Here is an 18,272-nt window from a genome sequence, read left to right as displayed (position 1 = left end):
CACAGCTCATCCCACATTTTCTGTGTCCTGCAGCAGAGGGAAAAATTTTTTCCCAGGGAAACCGTGGCTGCCTCATCCCTGTGGAAATATCCCAGGCCAGGTTGGAGCAGGCTGGGATAGCAGGAGGTGTTTCTGCCCAGGACAAGGGAGTGGAGCTGGAACTGGGACATCTCCAAGGTGCCTCCAGAGCCCAAACCATCCCAGGGCTGAGCAGAGCTGTGATTCCTGTCTGGGCTCTGCTGGAATGTGCTCCTGGCACAGCATCCAGCAGCTCTGGATGTGGCATCAGGGAGGTTTGGAACAGCAACAATCCACCTTTGGCTGCTGCTGGGAGCAGATGGGAGTCCCAGTGCAGGCAGGGGATGTGGAGCTGCAGCAGGAAAAGCTCCTGGATGGATCCAGCAGTGGATAAAGACTGGAATAATTGGAGTGCTTTTCTGGCAGGGGGAGGAGGTGGAGCTGGGAGACCAGAGGAGACCCAGAGAGTGACCCCAGTGTGTTCCCCAGCCATAAAACAGCAGTTCAAGATGTTTTTAGGGGGGATTTACCCTGATCTGTGGTATCTGTGTCCCCTGGGCAGGTGCAGCCTCAGTTCCCGTCGCCGACGCCGCGTCCCTTCCCTCGGACAAGGCTGGGGCTGTCCCTGCTGGGGACCGCAAAGCTGCCCCAGCTCCAGGAGCAGCAGCATCATCCAACCCTTTCCAGGCCACAGATGTGGGGTTTTCTCCTGCACCTGAAGCCAACCCTCCCAAAGGTGTCAGTGACGTGTCCACCCCGGGGACGGAGCGCGGCTTCGCCCCGGCAGCAGATCCTGGATCCCACCATGGGCTGGATTTGGGATTTGCCCCAGCAGCAGGTGTGGAACCCCAGCAGAACATGGATTTGGGATTTGTTCCATCAGCAGGGATGGAATCCCACCAGAATATGGATTTAGGATTTTCCCCAGCGAATGTGGAGTCCCAGCAGAACGTGGATTTGGGATTTTCTCCAGCAGCAGGGATGGAACCCCAGCAGAACGTGGATTTGGGATTTACCCCAGCAAATGTGGAGTCCCAGCAGAACGTGGATTTGGGATTTTCTCCAGCACCAGATGCAGAACCTCACCATGCCATGGATTTGGGTTTTGCTCCAGCAGCAGGTTTGGAATCCCAGCAGAACATGAATTTGGGTTTTGCTCCAGCAGCAGGGATGGAATCTGACCAGAACATGGATTTGAGATTTGCCCCAGCACCAGATGCAGAACCTCACCCTGCCTTGGATTTGGGATTTGCTCCAGCACCAGATGCAGAACCTCACCCTGCCTTGGATTTGGGATTTGCTCCAGCAGCAGACAACAAAGCTCAGCACGTTGTGGGCTCTGAGTTTGGCCCAGCAGCAGAAATCAACCATCACCATGGCCTGGATTCTCCTGCAGCTCCAGCCAAGGCTGTCCCTGCTCTGGAGGCTGGAAATGTGTCAGTGGAGGCTCAGCCTGGCCCCAGAGTTTCTGTGTCTGGGGAATTTCTGACACCTGAGCACCAAGACAAGTCTCCTGCAGGTGAGAATTCCCAAATCCCAGAGTCTCACTCAGGGATAATTCAGCTTGGAAAAGTCCTCTGAGGTTGTGGAACCCAGAGTTGGTTGGCTTTGGGTGAAGCAGCACCTTGAGGAGAGCTCAGCTTTGCTCTCAGGACACACAGAAAATCCGTCATGAGGATTCTTTATTTGTAAAACATAAAATCAGAGGTTTTTAATGATTTTTTAATTTACATTGGGAGCTCTGAGGACACCCATGGAGAGATTTGCTGGTGCTTGGCTTTGTGTCACCAGCACCCACAGCTCTCACCAAAACCCCCCAAATCCTGGAGGACAATCAGAGGCTCCTGAAAACAATTTTTAAAGAGACTAAAAGGTTTAGTTGATAATTTTGGGGCTTTTCCTTGGGATGTCTGGAGGTGTTGCAGTGCAGGGAAAGGCGTGTTTGGTTTGCCATGTGCAGCTTTGCTGTGCTCTGTGGGTTTCTCCAGGATTTTTGGGGAGAAAACTGCTCTCCAAAATTATATTTATGTTCTATTTATATTATTGAAATGCAGCAAATAGTCCTGGGCAGAGGCAGCATGGTTGTGGATGGGGTTGGAGTGAGATTTCTTTTCTTATCTTCTAATACTTTTTATGATTTTTTAATGATTTTTTTAAATTTTTTTTAAATTTTTATATGTTTTTAATGTGGGTGGTTTAGGGTTTTTTGTGGGGTTTTTTGGGGTTTTTTTTGGGGGGGGGGTTGGGGTTTGGGGTTTTTTTTGTTGTTGTTGTTTTGGTTTTTTTTGTGGGTTTTTTTGTTATTTATTATATGTTTTTAATGGGTTTTTTATGTTTAATGATGAGGCTAAATTTCAAGAGAGAAGTTTTAACAAAAAAAACCCCAAACAAACAAAACTGAAAGGCCCAGGTGGGTGAATAAAAGAGGAAGTACAAGACAATGCAGAGAGGTAAAAATCCTAAAAATCAGGTTTTGAAAGCAAGAAAACCCTTCAATTCCTTGCAGGAGATTAAAAATGAGGCAAAGGAGTGATTTTTTAATCTAATTTAACCCGATCTACATTTAAAACCAGGAATTTTTTTCCCCTTTCCATTCCATTTGCAGAAACAACAGCAAAAGCTGAAGCAGAATCCAAACCCCCAGAATTGTGTGAGGAGAAGATAAAGGACAGGAAAACTCCCTCGAGCCCCCTGGACGAGCAAATTCCTGGGAAAACCAACCACCACTGGGAGCCAGAAGGTGAGAAAAGCCACCAGAGACCCCAAACTGGCACCTCCAGCAAGTTTTGAGTGTTTTCTGCCATCCCCAAAACTTTTCCTTCCTCCTGCACAATTGTTGTACCAAAGCCTGTCGTGGTTTTTCCTTTTTCATTTAAAAATCGAAATAAAATTAATTACAGGGAGAAACTGCTCTCCACAAAACTTTTCTTTTCCTTCCTCCTGCACAGTTGTTGTACCAAAGTCTGTCATGGTTTTTCCTTTTTCATTTAAAAATCGAAATAAAATTAATTCCAGGGAGAAACTGCTCTCCCATGTAATTATACATTCCCAGATTCCAACTGGCTGGAATTAATGCAGAGTGAGGAGTGTGTGGATGGATTTTAAGGTGTGGATGAATACAAGATGATCAGCATTAAGCCAGGCTGATAATGAAGTTTATTCTGGATTTAAATTCCCAGTGGGAAGTTGGGATAGGCTGAATTGGGTTGATTACAAAGAGAGAAAAAAAAAAACCCAAACAAACCTGTGTTTAAGTCCTGAAACAGCCCCTGCTTTGTGTTTTCCCCCCACCTTGGCCTGTGCAAAATATAAAAATGCTGCTGAAATGGGAGTGAGAGTTTCATAAATTCATTCCTGTTAAACCCAAAATTAACCCCTTTGCAGGGGCTGGGGTTTAGCTGCTCCTGAGACCTGAAGTTTCGTCTTTTATGTTGCAGCTGAAGCAAAAGGAGCAGTAGAAAATAAAGAACTTGCAGAAAAATCTGCTCCTGCTGAGAATGGGGAGGCACAAAAGGAGGAGGCTGAGCACAACCACGTCCAGCACGAGGAACCTCAGGAAGGGAAAACCCTGCAGGAGCCCACAGGTAGGATTATAAATCATAATATTTAACAAAAAAATAACTTCATTTTCTTCATGGAAATCTCCTCTGGGAACTTTTCACCTTCTGCTCCTGGCTGTGGGGAAGCAGAAATATCTTTGTGTGTCTCAGTGTTCCTGGTGCTGGGCTCACCCTTGGATCCCTGCCCTCTGCAAGGCTCTTTTCCCTCCATATTCAAACTAAAAAAAAGCCCAAATCTTTGTGCTCTGGGTGCTTTATCACTGGGACTGGCTCCCAGCTGTGCTGGAGGATTGCAGAGCTCCTCATCCTCTGTGCCATCAGCACTGGATTTTATTCTGATATTAAAAAGGATCATTAATTCTGACGAGGATTTTTTTCCCAGTGAGGATTCTCCTTCCCAATGGAGCTTTGTAATTGCCAAAGGAAGATGTGATTTCCTCCTGCTCCCAGAGGGGCTGGTGCTGCTCACACTCGGTGTGGAGGAGGATTTTTGGGCCAGGGTTGAGTGACAAAAGGCTTTTCCTCTCCTCCAAGGCAGCTGAGGGATCCCCAGGGACACAGGAGGTGACCTTGGGGCTGAGGCTCTGCCTCCCACTCCTTCCCCCTTTGGCTGCTGGGGAAACTTGGCTCTGCTGCCCCCATCTCTCTTCCCATCTTCCCACTAAACTTCTGTTTTCCCACTCTGGAAGGGTGCCAGCTAGAGATATATATAAAAAAAAAAAAAAAAAAAAAAAGGCTCTTTCTGATCTCATCTTGCTGAGACAAAATGGATCCTTAATGTATTTTTTTTTTAAAAAAATCAATGGCATGTCCTTACAAGAACTGGTGCTTTTTGGTGGGGTGAGAGCCTGTGGCAGACTTGTGTTTAAATAGTCCTTGAGGATGGATTTGGGGTAGATTTCACAGGTTTTGGGGTAAATCTCTACCCCAGCCCTCCCAGGGTGTCTCTGGTGTGGTTCCAGTGCTGGGAAATCCTGCACATCTCTGTCTGAGAGGGCTGCACTCACCTAGACAATACATTTCTTATTTCTTTGACCAAACAAAAATAGCAGCCTTGATGTTTGAGTCAGGCTTCCTGTATTCCAGGTCTTCCCAGTGCACAAGTCAGGCAAGTTCCCAAATCCAGGGACCGTGGGTTTGGCAGAGCAAAACCTGCCCCAGTGCCTCTCACAGATGGGCCAGAGGAGCATCCTGTAGGTCTCCCACAGCAGAAGAGTCCTGAGCTCAGAGCAGATCCCTGGCCCACAGTGGATGCTGGAACATCCCCTCAATTTAGGGCTCCTCACAAAAAGGTCCCCACAGAACCTCTGGAGAGCTGCAGAGATCCCCCCCAGGAAAACTGGGAGCTGGAAGGTGCTGCCCTTGTGAAGAAAAAGAAGAAGAAGCCCAAACAAAGGAGAAACCAGCTGCCAAGAGGGATGGAGTTCTGGGATGAGAATGGAACAGGCTCCAGAGCTGCCAGGAATGTTCCCTTTGGGATGGGATGGCAGAACCCGGATTTGTGTCCTGGAACAGCCTCGGGAAACAGGGCTCTGGATGTGTCAAAAGATGCTGAAATAAAAACTGGGAGTCAGAGCTTGGATGGGCAAAAAGCTTCCCCAGTGTCAGCCCCAAAATCTCCTGTGCTGGATGCCAAAGCCAGGGAGGGAGTGAAAACAGAGGGAAGGAAAGATGAAAGCTGGGTGTTGGAACCTAAAGGCAAGAGCCAGGAGGTTCCCTCTGAGCAGGGCAAGGCTCAGGAATCTGTTACAGCAAATAGACCCACCAAGGCCACAGAGAGAGATTTCCCCAATAAAAACGAGAAGAGGGAGGACAAGGAATCCCAAAGTGCTGATGTGATGGTCACTGTGAGCAAAGCAGGAACTCCCTTACAGACTAAACCTTCGGAATTGCCCTTTTCCCAGAAAAATAAGGAGGATAAAAACCCATCCCCAGGGCAGGCAGCTCCCAGTGACTCTGCCCATCAGCCTCCCCTGGAAACAGCCAAGAAAAATGGGGAGAAAAACAAAAGGGTTGAGAAAGAATCCCCCAAACAGCCTCACCTGGAGGACAAACTCCCTACAGAGCCAAAGGCAGCTGAGGAAAGCAAAAGAGGGTCAGAGGGAGGATTGAAGAGCCCAAAAGATGCTCCTGGAGCTCCTGTCCCAGCTTTAGTGTCACCAAGACCTGGGGAGGTTCCATCTGTGCAGGACAGAGGGGCTGAGGCTGTTCCTGGTGAGGGAGGGACCAAGGGGCTGCCAGCAGATCCCCCAGACCCAAACAGAGGGAAAAATTCCACTCCTTCCCAGCATCAGCCTGGGAAAGATCCAGGGATAGACAGACCCAAAAAAAAGCGCAGCGAGGGGAGAAGCAAAAGGATGAAAAGCAGCTCAGAGCTGATGGTGCCCTCAGAGGATGGAGGGAAATTCTCTGATGGAGGGAGGGCAGATGAGGCTGGGAAGGAAATAATTCCTCCCGAGAATGGCCAGGCTGTTCCTGCCAGAGGACACCCCTCAGCCAGCCCTGCAGACAAGCCCAAAAAAAGAGGCAGCGATGGAAGGAGCAAAAAAGGGGAAAGGAGCTTTTTCCAGCAGCCTTTCCTTGAGAATAAAATGGATACAGGGGGTTTTCCTGAGGCAGCTGATAAGGTGAAGGAGGACAGTGATAAGGGGGGCTGTGTCCCTGCTGGGGGTTTGCAGGAAAACGCAGCTAAAATGCAAAAACCAATCGAGCTGGGGCTGGAGAAACAGAAAGGAAATGTTGGGAAAGGTGAAGGAGCTGATTTGGGAGCTTTAGACCAAACTTTGCTGCTGGAGAAGAGCAGAGAGGAGACCAAAACTGCTCTGGCTGCCACCATGAGCCCCAGCAGAGAGGGGAGAGGCAGAGAGGCCTCTGGGCTCAGCTCAGATGGGACAATTCTGGCAGAGAAAGGCAGGAAGAGGAGCAGTGATGGCAGGAGGAAACAGCCTGAGAAAAGCCCCCCTGGGCTGGCAGCTCTCCTGGGGGCTGGGGGGGAAGGCAGGCAGGAGCAGGTGGCTGCAGGAAGGAAGGAAATGAGTTTGGATGAGGAGAAGAGCTCTGGTTCTCAAAGAGAGAGGCTGGCACAGGAGATGGGGAAACCCAAAATTCAAGGAGGCACTGGGAGCTTCTCTGAGCAGCCAAACCTTTCAGGGCAGAAAACAGAGATTTCAGAGGCAGAAACAGGCAGTGCTAAGGAAATTTGGCCTGTGAATAAAGGGAAGGAAGGAGATAAATCCCAACCTCTCCCAGAGCACAAGGGAGGGATGCAAAGTCCCACCAGGGAGCTGGGGATGGACAAACCCAAGAGTAAAAACAGGGATGGGAAAGGCAGAAAGGCTGAGCAGAGTCCTGAGCTGCAGCCAGGGGAGATCTCTGCAGTGGGATTTGTTCAACAGGCTCAGTGTGAGAAGAGCAAAGGGAATTCCAGGGCTCCAGGGGCACTGCTGCCTGATGCTGCCAAAGTCCAGGCTCCTGCTTTGCCTCTGGAGCCAGGGAAATCACACACAGGGGGTGAAGAGAAGCACAAAAAAGGGGAGTCTGACCCACAGCAGCCTCTTGTGCTGGAGGATAAACCAGGAGCAGCGATAGCCCCTCCTCCTGGCCCAGAGATCAGGGACAGAGCTGAGGCAGGAGGTGTCAGCAGGAATAAAAATCCTCTTCCAGAGCATCCAGCAGTGTCAGATCCCAGCCTGGCCCCAGTCACTGAGAGATCTAAAAAGAGGGGTTATGATGGAAGCAGCAAAAAGGCTAAAAATGCCTCCAGGCAGGCTGTTCCTCCAGAGGCAAAGGCAGGCAGGAGGGAGGCACAGCCTCCCCTGGGATCTGGGAGGGATCTGGGGTGTGGGATGGGAGACACAGATTTGGTAGATGAAAACAGGAACATTAAAAACTTCCCCACTGGCCCTGAAAAGCTTTGGAATAATAAAGGAAATGACTCCAAATCCATGTCTCAGAGCCCAGGAGGTGGCCCTGGGGATGGGGGTGATGCTCCTTGTGGCCTCCCAAAACAGAGAGAGGGGAGTGCAGGGACTGGGAGCCTTCCTCATCCTCCTCCTCCTCCTCCTCTGGAAGCTGTGGCAGAGAAAAGCAGCAGAAAACCTGGTGCTGAGGAGCTGCAGAGCCAAAAATGTGAACAGCCCACCAGTCTGGGACACAAAAAACCTGCAGAGGAGGTTCCACAGGAGGATGGCAGGAGCAGAGAGGCTGTTTCCCAGCCCAGGGACAAAAATCACCTTTCCCCCGTGGCAAAGGTGGATGGGAAAGAAATAAAACCTGCTGATAAAAGGCACAGCAGTGCAAAGGCTCCTTCAGAGCTTCCCAAACGCAGAGCTGGGGCTGCCAAGGGGACACGGGGACCAGAGGCAGGGAAGGGCACAGGGAGCATTTCCCCAGCCCCTGCAGGGACCCCTGGGAGCACAGAGAGCATCACAGGGACCCCTGGGAGCACAGGGAGCATCACCCCAGCCCCTGCAGGGACCCCTGGGAGCACAGGGAGCATCACAGGGACCCCTGGGAGCTCAGGGAGCATCTCCCCAGCCCCTGCAGGGACCCCTGGGAGCACAGAGAGCACAGGGAGCATCTCCCCAGCCCCTGCAGGGACCCCTGGGAGCACAGAGAGCACAGGGAGCATCTCCCCAGCCCCTGCAGGGACCCCTGAGAGCACAGGGAGCATCTCCCCAGCCCCTGCAGGGACCCCTGGGAGCAAAGAGAGCACAGGGAGCATCTCCCCAGCCCCTGCAGGGACCCCTGAGAGCACAGGGAGCATCTCCCCAGCCCCTACAGGGACCCCTGGGACCCCTGGGAGCACAGGGAGCATCTCCCCAGCCCCTGCAGGAACCCCAGGGAGCACAGGGAGCATCACAGGGACCCCTGAGAGCACAGGGAGCATCTCCCCAGCCCCTGCAGGGACCCCTGGAAGCATCAGAGGGACCCCTGGGAGCTCAGGGAGCATCTCCCCAGCCCCTGCAGGGACCCCTGGGAGCTCAGGGAGCATCTCCCCAGCCCCTGCAGGGACCCCTGGGAGCACAGGGAGCATCTCCCCAGCCCCTGCAGCCTCGTCCCAGGCTGTGCCAGCAGCTGCCATGGACAGGAAAGCTGGAGGGGCACCCCAACACCAGGGCACTGAGCCCGAGGGTGCTGCCCTGCATGGGACAGCTGCCCAAAGTTCCCAAAAACAGCCCAAAGAGAGCAGAAAAGGTCCCTGGCAGGCTGCAGAGGAGGGTGAGGCTCTCCTGGAGGATGCTCCTCACAGTGGGGATGTTCTCCTGAAGGATTCACCAGTGTCCAAGGCTGAGGTGGATAAAGACAAAACCAAAGAAAAGGATTCAAAAGACAAAACCAAAGAAAAGGATTCAAAAGACACAATTAAAGAAAGAGAAACTCAAGATAAAGAAAAGAAAATGCAAGAAACAACTAAAGAAAGGGAATCTCAGGAAATAACCAAAAAGAAGGAATTTCAGGAAATAACTAAAGAAAAGGGATCTCAGGAAATAAGTAAAGAAAAAGAATCTCAAGAAGTAACTAAAGAAAAGGAGTCTCAGGAAATAACTAAAGAAAAGGGATCTCAAGAAGTAAATAAAGAAAAGGAGTCTGAAGACACAAGTAAAGAAAAAGACTCTCAAGAAATAACTAAAGGAAAGGAATCTCAGGCCACACCTAAAGAAAAGGAATCTCAGGACATAACCAAAGTGAAGGAACCTCAGGACACAAGTCAAGAAAAGGAACCTCAAGAAATAACTAAAGAAAAGGAATCTCAAGAAATAACTAAAGAAAAGGAATCTCAAGAAATAACTAAAGAAAAGGGATCTCAAGAAATAACTAAAGAAAAGGGATCTCAAGAAATAACTAAAGAAAAGGGATCTCAAGAAATAACTAAAGAAAAGGAACCTCAAGAAATAACTAAAGAAAAGGACTTTTCAGCCCCAACTAAAGAAACAGAAGAAGAATGTGACCAGAAGTTGATGAAGAAAGACAAAGTGAAGGCAGCAGAGCAGCTCAAGGGCTACATGAGACCCACCAAGGCCCGTGGGGTGACAGTGCTGGTGGCCAGGCCAGCCCCCAGAGCCGTCCCCCGACAGCTGAGCAGAGGTGTGTGAGTGTGTGAGTGTGCCCAGGGAGCCTGTCCCTGCCCTGGCATGAGCCCTGGGGACATCCCAGCCTGGCATGAAGGGTGTGTGCTGCTCTCAGGGGCTGCTTGCTGCCTCACAGTGCTAATTCCCAAAGGTCTGCAGCTCTGACTCGGGGTTTGAGCTGTTTGGAGTGAGTTGGAATAATGTCGTGGTGTTTTTCTGGGTGAATTGGAACTTTTGGGTTCTTGAGCTGTGGTGGGACATCCCTGGTCAGGGATGGTGGAGGATGGCAGGGGCAGGGAATGCTCTGAGTCCCTGTTGTCTGCAGGGTTTGGGTTTATCCCACCTACATCTCCTCCTGTTAATTTGGTTTAAACCTCCTTTGAGCCACTTCATCCACAAAACGTGTTTTCTTTTAGACTCAAAATCTTTCCCAAAGCAGCTCCAACTAAACAATGGTGGGGCTGATGTAAATTTTGGGACTTTATCCCTCTTAGGAGCCCTTGGATGGGCTGGCAGCATCCAGCCTGGCTGTTCTCCAGGGAACAAACTCATAGAAAATTAGCTGGAATTCATCCCACAGACCCAAATCCAGTTCTTAGAAATTTTACAATACGAAGAGAGACACAAAATTACAAATCTTCTTGTACTTGTGCTCATTCTAAAGCTCTTCCTCAGGAAGATTTGGCATCTCTGTGAACCCCACTCTGCTGAGCTGGGCTGGGAAGTTTCTCCCTGCCCTCAGGTGCTCTCAATTTCTGCCTTGTCATCAGCCATGAACTTTTGTCGCTGTTCCTGCAGAGTTTTTCCTCCCTGCCAGTTTGCATGATGCAGCCACTAACTCACCAAACCCCGAGCTCCAGAGTGCCTTAACATGCTGCTCAGGTTTGTTTTTTTGGGTTTTTTTTGGTTTTTTTTTTTTTTTTTTGAGAGGTTTTTGTAATTTTAATGAGTGTTGCATAACCCCCAAAGTGGTTCTATTTTGGTGGGAGTGGTGTTCTCTGCATGAACTTGTGCCTGCAGAAGTGATGCTCTTTGGTGCATGATGCAACAAAACAAAGGGAGAGCTGAAGGGGCAGCATCTTTTACAAAACCAACCTTTCTTCAAGGCCTTTCCATTGTCTGTCTCAGGAGTTTTTGAGAGGAAAAGCTCCTCCTGAATATCTTGCACAGGTAACTGGAGTAGTCCTGGCTCAGAGTAAGTTGGCACAAACTTTGCACCTGGAAGTTGTCCTGATGTGAGTTTACTCAGGGGGTTTGATAACCATTTCTTCCCTCCTTTCAACACTTTGTAGAGTCAAGAGTTGCTTTGTTGGGGTTTTTAAGAGGAGGCTCAGCTCTGAATTCCTCCTGAGGGTGCTGAGCACTGCCCAGGCACATTCCCAAGAGCTCCAGGAGCCTTTGGACTGGACTCAGGGTGGGATTGTTGGGGTGTCTGCAGAACCAGGAGCTGGATCAATGATCCAAGAGCTCCAGGGGCCTTTGGACTGGACTCAGGATGGGATTGTTGGGGTGTGTGTGCAGAGCCAGGGGCTGGATCAGTGATCCAAGAGCTCCAGGAGCTGGATCAGTGATCCCAAGAACTCCAGGAGCTGGATCAATGATCCCAAGAGCTCCAGGAGCCTTTGGACTGGACTCATGGTGGGATTGTTGGGCTGTCTGTGCAGAGCCAGGGGCTGGATCAGTGATCCAAGAGCTCCAAGATTTACTCAGGGCTTTGATAACCATTTCTTCCCTCCTTTCAACACTTTGTAGAGTCAAGAGTTGCTTTGTTGGGGTTTTTAAGAGGAGGCTCAGCTCTGAATTCCTCCTGAGGGTGCTGAGCACTGCCCAGGCACATTCCCAAGAGCTCCAGGAGCCTTTGGACTGGACTCAGGGGTGTCCATGGTGGGATTGTTGCGGTGTTTCTGCCGAGCCAGGAGCTGGATCAATGATCCAAGAGCTCCAGGAGCCTTTGGATTGGACTCATGGTGGGATTGTTGGGCTGTGTGTGCAGAGCCTGGAGCTGGATCAATGATCCCAGAGCTCCAGGAGCCTTTGGACTGGACTCAGGGTGGGATTGTTGGTGTGTCTGTGCAGAGCCAGGGGCTGGATCAATGATCCAAGAGCTCCAGGAGCCTTTGGGCAGCACTCAGGGTGGGATTGTTGGGGTGTCTGCAGAACCAGGGGCTGGATCAATGATCCAAGAGCTCCAAGATTTACTCAGGGCTTTGATAACCGTTTCTTCCCTCCTTTCAACACTTTGTAGAGTCAACAGTTGCTTTGTTGGGGTTTTTAAGAGGAGGCTCAGCTCTGAATTCCTCCTGAGGGTGCTGAGCACTGCCCAGGCACATTCCCAAGAGCTCCAGGAGCCTTTGGATTGGACTCAGGGTGGGATTGTTGGGCTGTGTGTGCAGAGCCTGGAGCTGGATCAATGATCCCAGAGCTCCAGGAGCCTTTGGACTGGAGTCAGGGATGTCCATGGTGGGATTGTTGGTGTCTGTGCAGAGCCAGGGGTTGGATCAATGATCCCAGAGCTCCAGGAGCCTTTGGCACTCAGGATGGGATTGTTGAGGTGTCTGTGCAGAGCCAGGGGCTGGATCAATGATCCAAGAGCTCCAGGAGCCTTTGGGCAGCACTCAGGGTGGGATTGTTGGGGTGTCTGTGCAGAGCCAGGAGCTGGATCAGTGATCCAAGAGCTCCAAGATTTACTCAGGGCTTTGATAACCGTTTCTTCCTTCCTTTCAACACTTTGTAGAGTCAAGAGTTGCTTTGTTGGGGTTTTTAAGAGGAGGCTCAGCTCTGAATTCCTCCTGAGGGTGCTGAGCACTGCCCAGGCACATTCCCAAGAGCTCCAGGGGCCTTTGGACTGGACTCAGGGGTGTCCATGGTGGGATTGTTGGGGTGTCTGTGCAGTCAGGAGCTGGATCAATGATCCAAGAGCTCCAGGAGCCTTTGGACTGGACTCAGGGTGGGATTGTTGGGTGTGTGTGTGCAGTCAGGAGCTGGATCAATGATCCAAGAGCTCCAGGGGCCTTTGGACTGGACTCAGGATGGGATTGTTGGGGTGTCTGTGGAGTCAGGAGCTGGATCAATGATCCAAGAGCTCCAGGAGCCTTTGGACTGGACTCAGGGATGTCCATGGTGGGATTGTTGGGGTGTCTGTGCCGAGCCAGGATCTGGATCAATGATCCTCGTGGGTCCCTCCCAGCTCAGGAACTCCACAGTTCCAAGGCTGAGCTCATTTTGGAGCTCTTGGTGCCCTGTTCCCGCAGCAGCTGGAGGTGCTTTCCCATCCCAGAATCCCAGGATGATCAAGGTTGGAGTCCTGTGCCCAATCCCCACTTTATCCCCAGCCCAGAGCTCTGAGTGTCACCTCCAGGATCTCCTGGGACACCTCCAGGATCTCCTGGGGCACCTCCAGGATCTCCTGGGACACCTCCAGGATCTCCTGGGACACCTCCAGGATCTCTTGGGACACCTCCAGGATCTCCTGGGACACCTCCAGATCTCCTGGGACACCTCCAGGGCTGGGCACTCCAAACCTCCCTCCAGCCCATGAAACACAACCACATCTGAGCCTTTTATCTCCATTTCCATTCGTGCCTGGCCCTTCATGGAGCAGCTGTTGATGAGCTGCAAACCCCCAGGAAGGTTTGGTTGGGTCCTTCACTTGGCAGCAGTGGGGTGGAAATAAATCCCTGGGGGGGAAATTCTCACATCACTCACACCGAGCTGAGCCCAGAGCTGAGCCCAGAGCTCAGAGAAGGGAAAAGTGTGGATATTGTGACTGTGTTTGTTTCCTCACAGAAAATCAGGGAATTGTTCAGTTTGGGAAAGTCCAGCTTTTAACCCCAGCAGTGCCAAGGCCAGCAGTCCCCAGGGCCACAGCCACATGTTAGTGACCATAACCAGGGCTGGTGGTGCCTTGGGAAGGATGAGCTGGAAAACAGAGACTGGGCAGAGCTGGAGAATAAAGGAAATATTTATTGAAAGGCCTTTAGGATACACTTTGGGCAGGACAAGAGCCTGGCCAGGGCTACACCCAAGGTGGACCCAAAATGGGCACAAAATGGTCACAAAATGGTCACAAAATGGTCACAAAATGGACCCAAAATGGGCCCAAAATGGTCACAAAATGGTCACAACATGGGCACAAAATGGGCCCCAAATGGGCACAACATGGTCACAAAATGGACATAAAATGGTCATAAAGGTCTCAGACTTTTCTAAGTTTTGGTCCATTTGCATTTTGGGGTTTAATTGTCCAATTACATCTTTAGGTTGTGAGGTCTCATCTTTCTTGTTCCTCCCTTCACTCCACCCTTGTTTGTGCTGTTGGGCTGAACGTTGTCTTTGGTCCTGAGCAGGAAAATTATTTGTTTTGTGTCCCTGTGAGTGACACTGACTGTGAGCTCAGAGCTGCACCCCTGGGCACCACAGAACCTGAAATACATGAAAGATAAAACTTAAAGCATCATGGTGGCTGCAGCACTTCCCTGGAGCTCCAGGAGATCTCTGTGGAAATCCAGATTGTCCCCTGGCCTGTGTGTTCCCTCCATGGGCCTGTTTGTGCTCCTGGTCTGTGGCAGTGACATCTCAGGGGGTTTGGCCAACACTTCCCTGTGGCTGTGTGAGGATTGGGAAGCTCCTGCTCCACACCTGAGATTTTCACACAATCCTGGGATGGGATGGGATGGGAAGGACCTTAAGGAACATCCAGGGACACTTTCCACTGTCCCAGGGTGATCCAACCTGGCCTTGGGCACTTCCAGGGATCCAGGGGCAGCCACAGCTGCTCTGGGAATTCCATCCCAGCCAGAATTCCTTCCCAATCTCCCATCCAGCCCTGCCCTGGGCAGTGGGGGCCATTCCCTGTGTCCTGTCCCTCCATCCCTTGTCCCCAGTCCCTCTCCAGCTCTCCTGGAGCCCCTTCAGGCCCTGCCAGGGGCTCTGAGCTCTCCCTGGAGCTTCTCCTCTCCAGGGGAACATTCCCAGCTCTCCCAGCCCTGGAGCAGCTCCGGGGCCTCCTCTGGATCTCTCCAGCAGCTCCTGTGGATTTTGGGCTCCAGGCCTGGGGCAGCTCTGCAGGTGGGGATTCACCTGAGGGGGCAGAGGGGCACAATCCCAGCCCTGGATCCCCTTTTCCAGCAGAAAATTCCAACTTGACTTCTCTGGGAATTCCAGCCCAGCCAGGAATTCCTAATTCCCAATTTCCCACCTAAATCTCCTTCTGTCAGCTCCAAGCCATTCCCTGTGTCCTGTCCCTCCATCCCTTGTCCCCAGTCCCTTTCCATCTTTATTTTTTCCCCCTGGCAGGGACAGACAAGGCAAAAAAACCCCAAGATTTACTCCCAGATTGAGGCATTTTGCAGGACCTCCTGCTAAAGCTGAGCGATGAAATCTCTCCAGCCAGGCTCCCGTGTCCTACACTGCCTGTTCCAGGATAACAGGATATGCTTCCCTGAAAACATCAGCTCCTGTCTGTGCTGCTAAAATAGATCCCAGTGCTGAGATCCAGCTCCTTTGGGAGTCATGGCAACTGTGATGCTGCACATTCCTCCCTCTGACGGGAGTTGGATCCATCTCCTGGAAATTAGGCCTTGCACACTCCTGTAATTTTATATTTTTTTTCCTTCTATTTTTGACTGTGCAGCTTAAGGAACATTGGCTCTAAGGGCTGATGGTGCAATTCTTGAATTTAATCCCTTATCCCTCTTCTGGGTTTATTTCATCTTCTCATTGTTGTCCTTGCCATTGGAAGAACTGCCCCAGAGCCTCCTGGAAAATTATTTTCTACCTTTTAATGTCAGGAGGCAGCTGAGCTGATAACAGAACCAGGATGGGCATTATCAGCCTTTAGAGTGTGACAGAACCTTTGTGTCGCCTCTTGTAGGAATTAAAACTCAATTTGGGCATTAAAGATGAACAGTGAGGGTCCTAAATTCTGTATTCACAAGGAGGGGCCTTGGGGAAGGGTTAAAGGGGGAAATTATGGGAATTTTTCACTGGGCCAGGGTTGGGTTGTTGGATTCTGATCTGCTGCTCACATCCCCCTTCCCTCTGCTCCTCAAGCTCCATTTCAAAGCCAGACTTGCAAAAGATTTTATTATTTTTTTTTTCCTTCAGTCTGTCCTTGAAGAATAGTCGATTTAAAAAAAAAAAAAGGGAAATTAATTTATTTCAGTGTTTAGGGGTTGTATCCTCTTATGGATTTTGATTTGCATAAGCTGTTCAGCCCAGGGCCAGCTCAGATTCCTGGTGTCGCAGAGCCCAGTGCTCACTGCAGACAGTCTGCTCCTGAATTCCTGCCCCAAATTGGGGCTGAGGGGCTGCTGGAGTGTTCATCTCCTCTCTGGATCATCCCAAATTGGGGCTGGGGGGCTGCTGGAGTGCTCATCCCCTCCCTGGAGTGTTCATCTCCTCCCTGGAGGGCTCATCTCCTCCCTGGAGGGCTCATCTCCTCCCTGGATCCTCCCAAATTGGGGCTGGGGGGCTGCTGGAGTGTTCATCCCCTCCCTGGAGTGCTCATCCCCTCCCTGGATCATCCCAAATTGGGGCTGGGGGGCTGCTGGAGTGCTCATCTCCTCCCTGGAGTGTTCATCTCCTCCCTGGAGTTCTCATCCCCTCCCTGGATCATCCCAAAATGGGGCTGGGGGGCTGCTGGAGTGCTCATCTCCTCCCTGGAGTGTTCATCTCCTCCCTGGAGTTCTCATCTCCTCCCTGGATCATCCCAAAATGGGGCTGGGGGGCTGCTGGAGTGCTCATCTCCTCCCTGGAGTGTTCATCTCCTCCCTGGATCATCCCAAATTGGGGCTGGGGGGCTGCTGGAGGGCTCATCTCCTCCCTGGATCATCCCAAATTGGGGGTGGGGAGCTGCTGGAGTGTTCATCCCCTCCCTGGAGGGCTCATCTCCTCCCTGGAGTGTTCATCTCCCTGGATCATCCCAAATTTGGGGCTGGGGGCTGCTGGAGTGTTCATCTTCTCCCTGGATCATCCCAAACTGGGGCTGGGGGCTGCTGGAGTGTTCATCTCCTCCCTGGAGTTCTCATCTCCTCCCTGGAGTGTTCATCTCCCTGGATCATCCCAAATTTGGGGCTGGGGGCTGCTGGAGTGTTCATCTTCTCCCTGGATCATCCCAAACTGGGGCTGGGGGCTGCTGGAGTGTTCATCTCCTCCCTGGAGTGTTCATCTCCTCCCTGGAGTTCTCATCTCCTCCCTGGAGTGTTCATCTCCTCCCTGGAGGGCTCATCTCCTCCCTGGAGTTCTCATCTCTCCCTGGATCATCCCAAATTTGGGCTGGGGGGCTGCTGGAGGGCTCATCTCCTCCCTGGAGTGTTCATCTCCTCCCTGGAGTTCCCATCTCCTCCCTGGATCATCCCTCTGTCCCTCCATCCCCATCCCTGTGGCTCCCTCCTGTCCCCAGCCCATTGCCACAATCATCCTGTGGAATTCAGGGCAGATTTCTCAACACTTTGTGTGCAAATCAAATGCACTGAAAAGCCAGAAATGCCCATTCCTGTCTTTGTTTTTGCAGCCACTGCAAAGCTCTTCCTGGAAATATTTTTTTCTTTTTTCCTGCCTGGTTTCCATGATTTTAAGTGGCTCTTGCATTTGCACAGGAAACTTTCAGTCATTTCATGTTTGTAGCTCTCCTGTGGGACCCCAAACTGTAATTTGATTTGTCTGGCAGGAATTAACTTTGTGTTATTTAGGGCAGGGGCTGAAGGATGTGTGAGTGCAGCAACTCATCCTGAGATCATCCTGAAGTGCAGGAACTGGTAATAACAGAGATGCTCTAAAAAATCCTTTTGAAATGCTCAGTGTCACCAAATTGCAGCCTGGTCATTAATTAAAACCCTGTTAATTATCCCAGTGGGGTTTGTGAGGGAGCTGAGCCCCACAGGGTGTGAGCAGCCAGTTGTGTGTCAGTGTTACACAGATTTGTGAGGGGATCTTGGCCTTGGAGTGAGTTTTGTGCAGCTTGAACAGAAGGTTTTGTGGAGGTTAAAAACTGAGCTGAGCTGATGTTTACAGGATATTTTCCCAAAGGTGCAGCTCAGGGGTCTCTGATCCAACAGGATCCAACAACAGGATCACAGAATCCTTGAATGGTTTGGATTGGAAGGAACTTCAAACCTCATCAAGTTTGACACCTTTCACTATCCCAGGCTGCTCCAAACCCTGTCCTTGGGCACTTCCACAGCTGTGCCAGAGCCTTTCCACCCTCCCAGCCAGGAATTCCTGCCCAAAATCCTCTTTAAATCCACCCTCCCTGTCCTGTCCCACCCCACAGCTCTGTGTTTTTCCAGGTTGCCCAAACCAGCTGGATCCCAGTGCAGATCCCCCTGTTTTTCCCCATTTTTTTCCTTCCCTGTTACACCATTCCTGGTTTCTCTCCAGCTGGATTCAGCCGTGCCCAGCTCTCCCTTGGAGCCTTGGCCAACCTTCCTGAGCTTGATTTCCTTCCTTTATTTTATATTCCTGCTCATCCTCGACACTCGGATTTTCAAGAAAAGCCGGGAGTGAAACAAATCCACTTCTGGCTGCAGATTGTGCCAGGCTGAGGCTGCTGAGCACGTTCCCTCAGTGATGCTGTTGAATTTTCTGGGGGAAATCTGAATTCCAAACCTCTTTTCCTGGCTGA

At 51.1% G+C, this 18,272-nt stretch overlaps 1 protein-coding gene across 4 annotated transcripts in view; it reads left to right on the top strand.

Moving 5' to 3' along the window:
* The window catches only part of MAP4 (microtubule associated protein 4), a 187,972-nt gene that overhangs the window by 111,925 nt on the left and 57,775 nt on the right, over positions 1–18,272 (top strand). For all 4 annotated transcript variants that reach the window (XM_083884868.1, XM_083884869.1, XM_083884867.1 and 1 more), the window contains exons 10-12: positions 581–1,537; positions 2,624–2,758; positions 3,456–3,602. In XM_083884868.1, coding sequence (XP_083740994.1) covers positions 581–1,537; positions 2,624–2,758; positions 3,456–3,602 — 1,239 coding nt within the window. The remainder of the gene's footprint in view (positions 1–580; positions 1,538–2,623; positions 2,759–3,455; positions 3,603–18,272) is intronic.

The sequence above is a fragment of the Zosterops lateralis genome (genome assembly GCF_965231275.1).
Source record: "Zosterops lateralis genome assembly, chromosome: 1".
Classification (NCBI taxonomy): Eukaryota; Metazoa; Chordata; class Aves; order Passeriformes; family Zosteropidae; genus Zosterops; species Zosterops lateralis.
This window is presented reverse-complemented; position numbering and strand designations above follow the sequence as displayed.